The sequence below is a fragment of the Antrostomus carolinensis genome, unplaced genomic scaffold, assembly GCF_000700745.2.
Source record: "Antrostomus carolinensis isolate BGI_N321 unplaced genomic scaffold, ASM70074v2 scaffold10887, whole genome shotgun sequence".
Taxonomy (NCBI): domain Eukaryota; kingdom Metazoa; phylum Chordata; class Aves; order Caprimulgiformes; family Caprimulgidae; genus Antrostomus; species Antrostomus carolinensis.
This window is the reverse complement of record NW_010326652.1, coordinates 76,211-90,196: the sequence shown is the minus strand read 5'-3', so window position 1 is coordinate 90,196 and position 13,986 is coordinate 76,211. Positions and strand designations below refer to the sequence as shown.

Sequence of the window (13,986 nt, the reverse complement as noted above, 5' to 3'; positions counted from 1 at the left end):
GTGCAAATTGGTATTAATTATTGCTCCAGCCTCCCAGGCCAAAGGAGAGTTCACTACATCCCTTTATAACCTCCTTCTATATGCATTTAATTTACATGTAAAAGGGCTCTAAGCTAGTGTCAACTGCCCTCTGCCAAATGTTGTAAACTGAAAGGAAGGGAGATTATCTGAACACCCATGGCCTTCCTCCACTTTTGGACCAATATGTGGAGAGAAGTTTGCACAACTTGTTTTGTAGGACTATCACGTAAGGAGGATTTGGCTCCAGGTGTCCTCAGAGCCTATTGACGTCAGAATCTGTCATATCTATCATTTCATCCGAATGCCGGAGTCTCTTTCTCATTCTGATTTTCAAGTAAACCTCACAGAGCATCTCATAACTGAATACATAATAGAAAAATAATAATGGGTGCTGTCAGATTTCTGGAGTAATCTCTGTAAATGCAATCATGCATTTTAGAAAAATAGGCATATCAAATAATTCATAAATAACTTTGCAATCTTTCAGTCAGGGGAGAGGAGGAGACTAAAGCCTACAAAAATACAGTGTTAGGAACTCCTGAACGCAGCCTCTGCAATATGCTCTAATAACTGTTGCTATTCCTGAGATGCTGCGCTGAGACTGTAACAGCTGATTTCCTTGTGAAACAAATCCGCAGTGCTGTTGGCCAGGCTGTCTTCATCTAGTAGTTTAAAGGCAACCCAGAAGTGATCTGCATCTATGACAGCTCTGACTGGGGGTAGCTCTGAGCCAAAAAATTTTGGCAGTTTTATACTAACAACTTTCTTACTTCTGACTCCGTGGTCCACACAACCACAGGGTTTGTGTCTGTCTGCCCCTCCTATCTAAATATGACTAGAAAGTATTAAATGCTCCAGTTTTTTGATGTGTTTTAATTATACAAACTAAGCATACTTAATCATTTTACCGTTTTTGTGAAAAAAAACTCACATTTTTTAATATGGCTATCAAAATCATATAATTATGAATGGACCAATGACCGACAATATTATCTCTTCATGTTCAAAATGTTCTACGACAAAATAGAGAGGTACACCCTAACATTTTCTGTATGAAGTTCACTTCTAGCCTAAACATTCCCACCACTGTCCTTCTTTTGGCAAAATATTTGGTGCCTTTTACTTTGTTTTCTCTCGACAGTCAGAACTGCTAGCTACAACTGAAATATGTGTAACACACATACAGCACACACCTACACACCAACAGAAAGTTCTATTGTATTTTTCACACCACAACCTGTGTTGAAATTGTCAACTCCAGAAGAAATATGAATGTTTCTATTTGGCACTTTAACCAAGTTTGTTCCTTTTTCTGTATTGAAGAACCTTTATACTGTACCTGGTAAAACAAACAACAGGCATGATCTCTTCAGTGGCATTGCATTTTACTTCCGACAGCTCACTCTTTAAACTGTTCACCTCCTAGCAGAAATTAATCATCTCAGACTTCTGTATAAGCATAAAACTAATGACATTTTAGGCTTTTGAAGTCCTTTTTCCCAAGACTAATATGTTTGTGTCATTCCCATGCCAATAGCTTTTACACCCTTACTCTTGACTTGCAGAGTTGGATTTTAGTCTATGTAAAGATTTCCATAAAGATTTGTTTTGTTCATATTTCTATGATATAATAAATAATTCAGAATTTGTGCCAACTGCTCATCTGATTACATAAGTTTTTTTAGTTTTAAGTACATTCCTTAAGAAAATAGGTCTTAAGCTTACTTGTGTGTGCATAACAGTCCAGGTAGGGAAGAACTTCTGGCAGTCAACTGCACCAACCAATCAAAAGCAAATTCAATCTATGACAGCTTGTTCAGGGCAGAGTCAACGCAAGTTTCGATTATCTCCAAGGATGGAGATCTCTCAGCCTCTCTGGGTTCCTATCCCAGTGTTTGACCACTCTCAGAGTGAACATCTTTTTCCTAATATCTAATCAAAATTTTCCGTGCTATGGCTCTAACATGTGGCCTCTTTTGTCCTTCCAATGCATTCTTCTGAAAAGAACGTTGCTCCATCCTCTCTTCACCCTGTAGGCAGCAGTTAGACTCCACAAGGCTCCTTGAGAGCCCCTGCTGTAGAGGAATCTGGCAGTAAGAGACAGAAGGGTTTTTATTCATTTTTCCTGCAATTATTACGTACTCATAAATGATGAATTATGTAAGAAGTTGTGCCAGGATCTTTAAGACTCTTAATTAAATTTTGCTGATGAGTGTCTGTTTTTGATTTCTTTTAGCGTTGCAGTGCAAATTGCAAGTTATCTTAGAGGTAAATTAGGTAAACTGACTATAAATTCCTGACTGGAAACTGGAATCTGTCAAGGTGCATGGCATGACACCTGTCTGCCACATGAAAACCAATCTTCCTTTCTTTTTCTTTTTTTGAGGTTGGTTGGTTTGGTTTGGGTTTTTATTGTTATTGTTCCATCTTAAATGGGGGCCTCTTTTAATAGCAAATCAGTCACGAACATTTTCAGTATTGAAAGTTCAAGACTTCAGGATCAGAAAAATGCAAATCCAGATTCCTCCATTTTCTTACATGGCCTGCAATTAAAATGATTATTTCGGAGAGTGAGAAAATGTTTGTGTCTTTCTGTTTTCCTCCTTCAAGAAAAAACCAATATAATCTACTAGTAGTGCACCTGACTGTGAGCATAACAGTTCCCCAATTTAGCAAGGAGATTTGTGTATTCTTATGTGTTAGCAAGAACATCCTCACTAAATGATTTGGCTTGCTCCGTGATTACCTCGCTCTTACAATCTCAATTGCTGCAAAAGGCTGTGCTAGAAACGTAACTCCTAAAGTATACCAGAGGCAAGCAGTAGGACTGCACATTCCCAGAATTTAATCAACCAGCAAGAAGAAGCTGTTTAGAAACTTAAGCTACTACTGACCTGTGATATGAGGGATCAGTGCTTCTTCTTCACCCAGGTCACTAAGGGCACAGAGCAGGAAGGCACCAAGTCAACGATGTTAGGAATTCTCCTCACATTAATAAGACAGACAGTCACATCAGCAACAGAGTACTTCTCTCTCTTTTTTATATTTATTTGCTCATTTCTTACCTGGCAAACCATTTTTTCCAGGCTGTTTCCCAACCAGCCTCAACAACTAGAAGAGAATTCTTCCTCTCCTTCTATTAGGCAGCTGCTGTGATATCAGGTAGAGGTTTCTGCAACTCAAGACTTTAGCAAAATCAGCTCCATTGGAATGGGTTACCAGGTATTTCCCCATTCCACAGCTACAGCTGGTGGACCCCAGCAGAGAGGATACAAATTCTGAGAAGTGAGTGAGCAAGGATGTTGACTGGTGAGAACAGGAAGGTGGGATGGCATTGTCGCACCAAAATGTCTCTCCATGGCTCTGAAAGGAATTACCTATGGTCTTGATCAAAGCTGCTTACAGGGATGATCTTTATCTCAAAAATAACACCTGTTGTTATGCTTATTGCAGCCTATGGATTCAGAAATTTTGTCAGAGAGGCAAAAAACCCATGCCTCTTCTACAAGCAAAGGAAAACGCACACAAACTTCAGACAGGTTTTCTGGCTTATGTTTCACCCATGAAGAGGCTAGCTTCATTGACTAAAGCTGCCTTTAAAGCAAATTTGCAAAACATGAATATGCACTCCAGATGTCAAGGACTTCCACGCTCCAAACACAGCAATCTTGTGGAATAGCAGCGCATGCAATGGTTTTAGTAAAGCCAACGGAATCCTCTTGACTTTGATTTTTTCTGCGACACTAATTTAGTCACCAGCACCTTTAGTTTTGTTAATCTAAAAGAACTAATGCGACACTAGTCTCTCTCGCAGCATTCTCATATCACATAGATAACATCGAAATAGCAGCCCTTGCCAAAAAGTTTCTGCAAAGGGTTTGGGAGGTGTTGTTATCTTTCTTTCCATCCAGAGTGCCTCTGATGTTTGAGCAACGTGTTGTTAATCTTTTTTTTTAATCACCTTTCTGAGGGTTGCAACAAAGAGAGGATTTTTGTTTGATGAAAAAAACAAGGAATGAAATGAAGCACCTATGCTGAGGCAACCTTAAGGAGATGAATAAAACAAAACAGTAGAAAATGCAGCTGGAGTTAAGTGCAAGGAACAATCAGCTATCTCCATAATCCTTTAGCTATTTTTAAGACCATCACAGAAGGAGGTTTCACTGACTCAATTAATCTCTCTCTACATATATTTGGTATACTTCTAAGTCAATTTTTTAAGATGTTCAAAATGAATTCTGTGTGCTGTAGTTTTGGTTCACTTATTTTTGGAAAGTCTGCAGTGAATCTGAAGGAGATATTATTCCCTTCCTTTCTTATATCTGTCTTTTTGTGTCTTCAAGACTATGTTCATATTTTTCTGCAGTCTGTTTTTTTTTTGCTGGATAAATCAACTTAATTCATTCAGGTTTTTTTGCCTGGCTGTATCCTCTAGACTGCTCTCACCTCATTGTTCCGTGTGTCTCTCGAAATGCAGTGCCCAGGAGTGGGCATAGGACAGCTGCTGGGTATAATGGAAGGATTAGAGCATAGGCAAAAAAGACCAGTGTCAATTCCACGATGGTGGCTGTCGCTCTCATTGTAGAATGATATTATCCTGTCGTGTGCCACTTGTAGAGCACTTTATATGCTGCACCGGGGTATATTTTGAAGGCTTGCCCGACCCTATGTGATTACACCCACTGAACTTTAGAGTCCTGCACTTCTCCTTTGTTGAAAAGCATCTTGTTTTATTTCCAAGTGCATGTTTCCAATTCATCAAGACCATTTTGATTTCTAGTCCTAGGCTCTGTGAGGGCCTTTATCACAGTGGGCATCCCATTAATAACCACAGAAGTATTCATTTTGCAAGCTAACACAGACTGAGAGAGGCTGCACTGATTTAAGTTGCCTATAATTACAGTTCCTTTAATCCCCAAGAATAAGATCTTTTTCTCTTCTCTCTGAACAGCAGCTACCACAAATAGATGAATAGAAACTTTGTCTTTATTCCTTTGTCTGTGGCCTTTCAAACTTGCCTCTCCTATATTTGACTTTCGCACATTTTCATATTCTGGTTTAATTGTATATTTACATAGAGCCTTAGCCCAAAATTTCTTAACTCTTAAGCAGTGATTTACATAGCAGGAGGGGATTTAAACTGACCATACCTGCTGCACCCTTATGGTGGAGAAACACCCCCCTATCATAGTCACTGTTGCTTCATAGCTACTTCTTCTGCAGGAATAGTAAAAAGGTTTAAGCATCAGTGCCTTTTTGTTTGTATCCATATCATTATAATACAGTAATACAGGATTTCCTTCAAGAAAATGCTTCCCTTATTTTATACAAGAGAAAACAAAAACAAGTTTTTCCCCTTAGGTTTCTTCATGTGTGAAAGGTATTTTCTTAAACGGAAAAGACAAAACAAACTCTGAGGAGAACCCACCGACTGCAAGGAAAAAAGTGTTTTTAAAATTTTATCATTTATAATTTTAATTACCTTCCAAAAGGACACTTCCTTCCAATTCCTGTACAAAACAAAGCATCCCCATAAAAATAGTTACACTATGTCTCTGTCCCACATTTTTGAAGGGAATTTGTTTCAAATAAATTCAAGAGCTTTGCAGACACCCAAAAAATGTAGTGAGTTTTTTGTCTAAAAGCTAAGCATTCAGCCCACAAAAGTTGTCATATCTAGGTCTTTCTATAACCAGTGCAGGAAGGCCATCCCAAGTTAGGTGAGATGAATTGTGACTCATCTCTGAGATGCTGCTATTTTCTATGACAATTTAGAATAGCTGTTTCTCTTCAGATCTTTAAAGATAAGTGAGATGGCCTAAATTGTAGATTATGCTGGCAAAAGTTACCATCCTGAGAAAAGTGAAACAATATAAAAACAACCTTCATTGTGTGCTTAAGCTGATTTCTGGGTTGTTATTGCAAGTACACCGCATATTGCTTTTCCTGTGAGCCTGTACAAGCTACAGTTTAGTGTGACAACCTACCTGTAGCAAAGCTGAGGCTGGTTCCCACAAATGACTCTCCAGCAGAGAAGGTACCATCTTTGCTGGCTGGGAAGGGCCAAGAGCTGAGGAAGCACTGAAGGTCACGGCAGAGTAAGAAGCTCCTTGCACCTCCTCCTTTCCTGCCATTTCACCTTCCTTCCCTATGCTCACAACTGAGCAGCGTTCTCTTTGTGGGCAGCAGGAGCCCTGGTATTTGCTCAGCCATGCCAAAGTGGCTTAGTGGCTGCCAAATGCTTTTAATGAGTGCTACCCCCTCCTTTTCCTCCATCATCAGCCCAGTCAGGTAGGCATGGGTTTCACTGACTGCCTCCTCCCCCCCCCGCTTGCACAGGGCAGTGCTTTGGGGTCACTTCTGCAGGGCCAGCAACTAGGGTCCTTCTACAACTGAAGCCCTAATCTGTCTCCTCCATATCCCACATTATGTGTTTGCTGTCAGAAACTGGAGGATCCCAAACGACTGCATTTACATAGTCTGAAACTCATCCCAATTGGTAGGGTGTGAATCCAGGTGACCAACGCATCTGAAGCACTGGAAAAACACAGGGAGACAGAGCAGGGAGATGAAGGCTCTTCTGTATGTCGTTCATACGGATTCTCTCCTCCTGAAACATCAAAGGCAGGGATCTGGTCAGGAGCAGCAGGCTCTGGAACAGGGGTCCCTTATGGTCTCTACCAGTTCTGCTGAGCCATATATGGTTTGGGTTTTTTTTCCTCTTCAACACTAATAATATCTCTATTATTGCTGTTGAATACATTCAAATCTTTTTCTCCTGAGCTTACTTGCTCTTTGCCTTTCAAACCTGTTACTGTGAAAAATCCCCTCTTCTACTCATCTCTGCAGAAAAGCAGCAGGACCATCTTTCTCCATGCTACTACATTCAGCTTTACACAAGACAGTTTTTTATATGTGAGAATTCTGCAGAAATGCCGAATATTTTCTCCAAGCTGACCTCATGCTCAACAGGGCTTCTCAGGCTCAGAACTGAATGGACTCTATGGAGAAAACATAAATTTCATGCTCTTATATGGTGAGGAGAAACCTACAGTGTGTCCACTGACAAATAACTATCCTGCAACTAGAGAGGTCCCAACTGGTTTGGGTAAAGACCAAAAGGAGGGAGAAGATTGGGCGTGCACTCCGAAAACAAGCAAACGTGTGTATGTACGCCTTTTTCCTGCAACCAGAGGATCCTGATGCTTTGAGGGCGTCAATAACTTTTTTTCCTTACTTTCTTTTCTCTGTACACACTACCACTAGAGGACGTTTTGTCATCACGTAGAGATCACCACACAATTTTACTTTTCCTTACAGTGGTTCATTCTTTCTTTGCAATCTTGGTGCACATCTCCAGATAATGTAGTGGATGTCTGAATTTCGTAGGGCTTGTGGATGACCTAGAGTCACTGGAGCTAGGAAAGGAGAGAAGTATGTATTTCCTCCATTTCTCTAAATGAGCCCATCTGTCAATATTCCTCTCAAAATAAGGCAGCTGGATATTTCACAGCTTGCTGGAGCAACGCGAGAAAACTGAGGGCTGCCTCTCATTTTAGTGTTAAGTGCCAAACACAGACACTGCTAGTGGTTTCATGAAGGTAGAAATAATATACAGCCACTGCAAATCAAACTGGAATGAACATCACCAGCAGTGATGAATGGTATTTTCAGAAAGAACAAGAATATCTTTTAGACTAAATAATTAGAAATCAATTGGCAAAAATCTAATGTCCTTTTTTCCATTCTCACTTCATTTTTCCTAGGATAACTGTCTGCCTTAAATCAAATCTCTACCCATCCACCTACCGATTAACTTGTTTTCCTTCTCTCCAATGCAGACAGAGCAGCTGGTGACTCTTTGGATTCTCTTTATTGCCACAATTGCTGGAAACGCCATCGTGCTCTTCTCTACCTGGAGGAGGAAACGGAAATCTCGAATGACCTTCTTTGTTACGCAGCTGGCAATCACAGGTAGTGTCTGGGAGGGGATAGGGCATCTGAACTGCACAGCAATAACTATTAAATGGCAACAAAATACAAGTTGAGTGCTGAGGAATTCAGTTGCCACCTAATATCCAGTTGCCATAAGACAGGCGGATGGCTCCTTTTCTTAGGGTTCAGTCTCCTTCTGATCTTAAAAGATATTGCCAGAAGTAGTTAGTGCCTCTCAGATGCAGCAGCTGCAGCTCATTGATTTCACTGAGTCTTATATTTCAGGCAAAATCTGCATCTACATTTCCCAGAAGTTATGTCCCTAGCTGTTGTCATGGAACTGTAGAAATTAAACTGGTTTAAGATTAATCTCTTACAGTTTCCTAGTAAAATTCTTTCTAAAATATTTCATAGTGGTATTGTTCCGTCAATTTGGCTCTTGAATTGAAGAGTGAAAATAACTTCATGTTGTCTGGTTTAACAAAGTAAGGGAAAGATAAAAATGTAAATGTGGCGAGAAATGCATTTAGCTAATTTTTTTTGAAGGAAAAAAGGATGTTGATCCAATAACTTTGTAGTTTTTTAAAAAATGGAAAATATAAAGAAACCTGGTTTGTAAAAAGCAAATCTCAGCAACTAGGAAAGGAAACAAGACACCTATCAGCACATTGTTTCACTGTGGCCTTGAATGGACTAAATTTGTTGGGGTTTGAGTTTCCCAAGGGAAAATATACATTGTTTCTATAACAGTGTTTTGTTACTAATCCCTGCTTACAACACAGCTGTGTGGTATTGTTTGTGTATAAAAGATATATTTATATGCTTTCTTTTGCTTTATTTGTAAGATATGGCAGGAATTACAGCTCTTTTCCACTACAAAATTATTTAATATGTGATTTCCCAGCAATATTTCATCCTCCTTTGATGATAGTTTTACCTCTGTTTAAACTGGAAAAGCTCAAGACTACACTCCCCAATTTTCAACATGCATTCTTTGCAAGCAGATGAACTCTGCTCGTGGTTTCAGCCATGTCTTCTCAGGAGTTTGTCCCATTTGAAGAACTACTCTCAGTTGAAAAAGACCATGGTGTGCAAAGCGATGCAAAAGCACTGGCCCATAAACACAGGCGACATAAGCATTATTGCAAGATAAGAAGGTTAAGGTTGGCAGTTACTCCTCTTTCTGAAATGCTGAGGGCTGGTTTTCCTATCCACATTTGAGTCATCTGTAATAAATGTTTTCACTCCTTATCTCGCTCATGACTTTCATTTCATTTCCTTGGTGTGCCAGCGATAATTTCTATCAGTTAAGGCATGTCGATACAGCCTCACAGCACAGTTTGTAAGCATCAATCACATTAAGCTTTCCAGTGTTCACAGGAGATTAAAAAAATACAGTCTCTGCTCAAAGAGCTCCCAGTACCAGATGAAAAGAGTAAAAGTAGTCAACAAAGAAGTATGGGCCAAGAACAGAAAAGCAACTGAAGCCCTAGATGGACACTGTCCATTTTCTACGTACTGTCATTAGCCAGCAAGAGTATCAGAAGCAGCTGTCATGAGAAGGGCTTTCAAAAATAGGAGAGTGGAAAATGATCCTATACGTTCATCTGGTGTAGAGGACTCAAGGGCTGGGCTTTTTGCCAGAGCAAAGGCTAAGGTAATACACACATCAGTATGGTCTGTATAGAAGATGGATCCTAATAAGAGAAACTCAAATGAAGAGCAAAGGGTCTTGCCTAGAAGGAAACAAATGTATTTACTGCAGCAGAGAAAGAACAAGAATAAGGACGCGAGTGCCAAGGTCAAAGGAATAAAACAAGAAGAACACAGAAGTGTCTGGACTTGGATTGCTCAGGAGAGGGCTCTTTCACAAGATGTGTACTAGGAGGAGGGTACTGCTGTTTCTGTGCTGGGCAAAAGCCTGGGTGGGAGTTTTGCCTCTTTGAAACCTTAGCAGGAGCTGAATTTTTGCATTGAGGTAGATAGAAAGCTATTCACTAGGCATTCAAACACCATCTACATGAAGTGAAGGGAAAGTATTCCAAGAGCAGTTTTGAGGGAGCTGGAATAAGCAGTAAAGACAACATAGTAAATAACCCATTACAAGTGGCGAGCAAATAGTGCTATACAACTGATGTTACAATATTGACTGAGGACCACATGTTCCACTTGCTGATTCTTCCGATCTCCCCTTCCATAAAATTTTGCTTGACTTCTAATATCAGAGCTTGAAAGTGCCTGACTTCAACAGTCTGCTCCATTTCATATTACAGAAATTCACATAGAAAACTCACTTGACATTCCCATCTGTTAAAAGAATTAACACCAGCTTGAACAGCACAACTCCAAGCGATGTCGACTTCTTTTTTGTGATGCAGGAGTCAGTACTCTAATTTATCTTCCCTCACCAAGAGTTTCTGTCAGTATTTTGGCAGAAAGAAATGACTTAATTCCTGAAATGGAACCATTTCACTTTCTTATCTGCAAAAATATAAATAAGAAAAAAGCTAGCTGGCAACAGTCAGTCATCCTTTCACAACAAGTTATGAGGTAGAAGCAGATCATTATGAAAACACTGACTTGTCACATTTATTTGACATGCCAGGCATACTTAAGTCCTACCAACTAAAGCTTAATCTTCTGGCAAACAATTTCTGCTTAGTCAATATTACTACTTCTATCTATTTTGAGATTCTTAAAACATTTACTATTTCTACCCCAGCAGCAGAGAGAAGACTATTGGATATAGCTTTATCAGTGCAGGCATTTCAAAGCCATTTAAAAACTTTCTGTCTATTGATCTGTTGGTCAATAGTTGAGTAGTGTCCTCAGTTCTCACATCTTCCCACTAACGTAGTATCGAAATGAAAATATAACCTTCGTGTCAGAATAATAAATGTATTGCAAGCAAATTGTGCAAAATACATGAATAGGAAAAGAGCACTGTTGTTCTCCTTGACTGGTGGCCAAACCAGATGAAGAAGAGAACTAACTGACTGAGGCTTCTTCCAACTCCATAAGAATTCAGTGATTCAACAGACTCGGCAAATTCAGAGATAAGACTCGTACTAATCCCTTACTACACCATATTTCAGTGCTAGAGGCTGCAGTGATCTGTAGGAATACGAGTAATCCCATCAACTTCAGTGTGTTTGCAGATGCTGCCGCAGCCTAGATTCAGAATATTTCATATTAAGTACATGTCCATACAATGCCTGCGTCTGTACCGCATTTATGTATATGTTTGACTCTCAGCTCATGCATAAAACTTTGAAATTTTCTGGGAACTAAGCACTAGGAAAGCAGCTAAGGGTTAAGGTTTGAATTGAATAGGAGTACTAATCACTAAGTATCAGCTATTTTAACGAAGAGGAATATTGCTGTGTTTGCCTTGGGTTCAGTTTGGTTTCGGCATATTCCTTTTTTGTAAAAATGATTTTCTTAGAATCAAAATCACCTTTGAAGAAAAAAACTAAAGCTAGGTTTCTGACAGATTTCTTTATCAAAGGCAATTTTTTCTCTCAGAAAGGATTAAGCTCTGAAGATTACCCTGTGACTAGGGTATTTCTTAACACTTTTTCCGAAATAGATTTCTTCTGAGTTTAGCAAAAGTTATGGCATAGCTCTTTCTCCTGGCAGAAAACCCCTCATATCTTCCCCCACCTGATTGCCATTTCACATAACTAGCAGCATCTTACTCTCTTTAAGATCTTTGCCTCTGACTGAATTCAGCATGTGGTTCAAGATGAAAGAATGGGGTCTGACGGAGGGGCAAGTTCACAGCTGTTCACACTGGAAATTTTCATGCAAAATATGGTTGTTTTTAGAAAAGAAGTTTTGTGCACACTTTTATATCCGTTTAGGTCACTATACCCATCTCTACCAAATAAAGGCCTTCTTAACCATACTCTCAAACTGTAAAAGCAGCAGACATGGGCATATAAAGTATATTTCTTTCTTTGAGTATCATTCGACAAGGAATGTAATTTATTGGCTAAAGAGTCCCTTCAAAAAAACCTGTTATTATTTGACCCATTCTAAAACTAAATGATAATGCATTAAAAAACTCTGCTGAAAAGTATTTTACTTCTTATTATTCTTCATCCAACTTCAACTATTACTGTCACAGGAAAGTATTCAACTTCTTTTTAATATCTGAAAGTGCATCGTTTATTGAGGGTTTTTTCTCAGAAATTAACATCTGAGAAGTTGCAGCTGGAAATGTCATGACTATTATCTCTGTTATTTAGTCTTTCTATTCAAAGAGCAGAAATCAGTACCTTAGGAGTAGTATTAGTGTTTGTCCATTGCTTGGTGTAGAAATATATGTAGATACTTTATGAATTGCACAATTTTAAGACATAGGTTAACAGACTTGTTTGGAAATACTTGCACATTTAGGTATTGTTGTGGATATAATGAAGAGGGAAAATAAAGAGAATATCACCTAACATCTATGACATCTTACATATAACAGAAAAACAAAAGATTATGTATAAAAGTAATTAGCTACACTCTACATTGTGATATAAATACCAAATCCTAAGGGATGACTTGAGAATGAAACTAAAAAGACAAGGGTGTATTTTTAAAAGTGCCTCTACATTACTACCACCTTCTTCAGTTTCTCCCAGAATGATGGACAACGTGAGGCTTTGGTCCTTAGGGAACTGCACTGTCAGTGTATAGTAAAAAGCCAATACATTGAAAACTTGCTACGAGAATGTCATGTGAGTAAATAGGAGGAAATAGGAGGTGCTAAAGCAAGGGGTGTTTATTTTCTGTTCTTCTTCTGCTCAGAGAGAACATGACTATGGGGATAAAACCAAATGTGCTCAGCAACCAACTTCTGGGATGGTTTTGGTATAGATGACTGAAGGCAGAGTATGACAACTTATCGGCTAGTAAAATGCTCTAAGTACCTGCTACTACTACAAGAGCTAAACACGAACACCTTAGAAGTTGTACTCCGTTCTTTCCTTCCTCCCTCCTCTTCTTTTTCCGACATCAAAACCTTGATAGCACTGACTGCTTTAATGGATTGTGCCTCTCCTTCAATATTTTTCTTTCTTTTCTCTGTATCTTGAAGGAAAGACGATGACTTTTTACTCCTTGTTCTGTTCGAAAGCTGAATATAATAATATCATCATCAAAATTAACATGTGGAACAATATAAAAGGATAATAGTCTCTGTTTCTACTTTTTATCTGGAAAATGGTACTTTTAATATTTCTGCACTTTAGAGAAACCATACATATGAATTCATCAGTTTTACATCTACATTGGACAATAGAGACACTATGAGCATTGGAAATTAATTGCATAGAGCCCATTAGCAGCTAATTCAGCTAGTCTCCTTAATGGAGGTGGACTGTTAGCAGGCAAAGTGCCCATAGAGTTCCCATATATACTGGAGAACTTACATTTTATACTTTGTCAGCTGTGTCTTTGATGGAACTTGCTATCTCATTTTCATGATTGCCCACTCAAGACACTGTAACCTAATGCTGAATTCTGAACTGAAATTGAGTTTTTTTCTACAGTACCCAGAAAACTGTGACTTTCTCCCCTTTCTACATCTCTATTTTCTGCTAATTTTTTAGGGAAAAAAAAGAAGACTGAGGAAAGGGGAGATGTATCAGTATCCTACCAGAAGAAAAGAAGACTTGGAGGAGGTTACAGTTGTACTGCATAGATAATAGATAAAATAGAATAAAGGATATCTACATTTCTTGTGTCCATTATTTCCCAACAGCTCTTGAAAGTTTAATTAATGTATAGAAAGGAAAGTCTTTCCTAATGGATATTCTGTTTTCTACACTACATGTTGCCATCACTACTGAAAAGGATATTTCAAAATTAAGAAGGAAAAGATGCATTTGTTAATATTCCTTTTAGGCACAGACATTGAAATTTGCTGGAGTACCCAATGGCACCTAAATCCCCCGGTTTTCGAAGCAGCCTGCTTCCCAAACACCTAGCTGGAAGTCCAAAAACTATTCAAATCACCTGAGTGTACGCATGGCTTGA

At 38.9% G+C, this 13,986-nt stretch overlaps 1 protein-coding gene across 1 annotated transcript in view; it reads left to right on the top strand.

Moving 5' to 3' along the window:
• Positions 1-322: 322 nt before the first annotated feature.
• The window catches only part of NPSR1 (neuropeptide S receptor 1), a 54,937-nt gene continuing 41,273 nt past the window's right edge, over positions 323-13,986 (top strand). Inside the window, exons 1-4 of the mRNA XM_010171654.2 lie at positions 323-355; positions 1,091-1,147; positions 1,502-1,510; positions 7,863-7,995. Coding sequence (XP_010169956.2) covers positions 323-355; positions 1,091-1,147; positions 1,502-1,510; positions 7,863-7,995 — 232 coding nt within the window. The remainder of the gene's footprint in view (positions 356-1,090; positions 1,148-1,501; positions 1,511-7,862; positions 7,996-13,986) is intronic.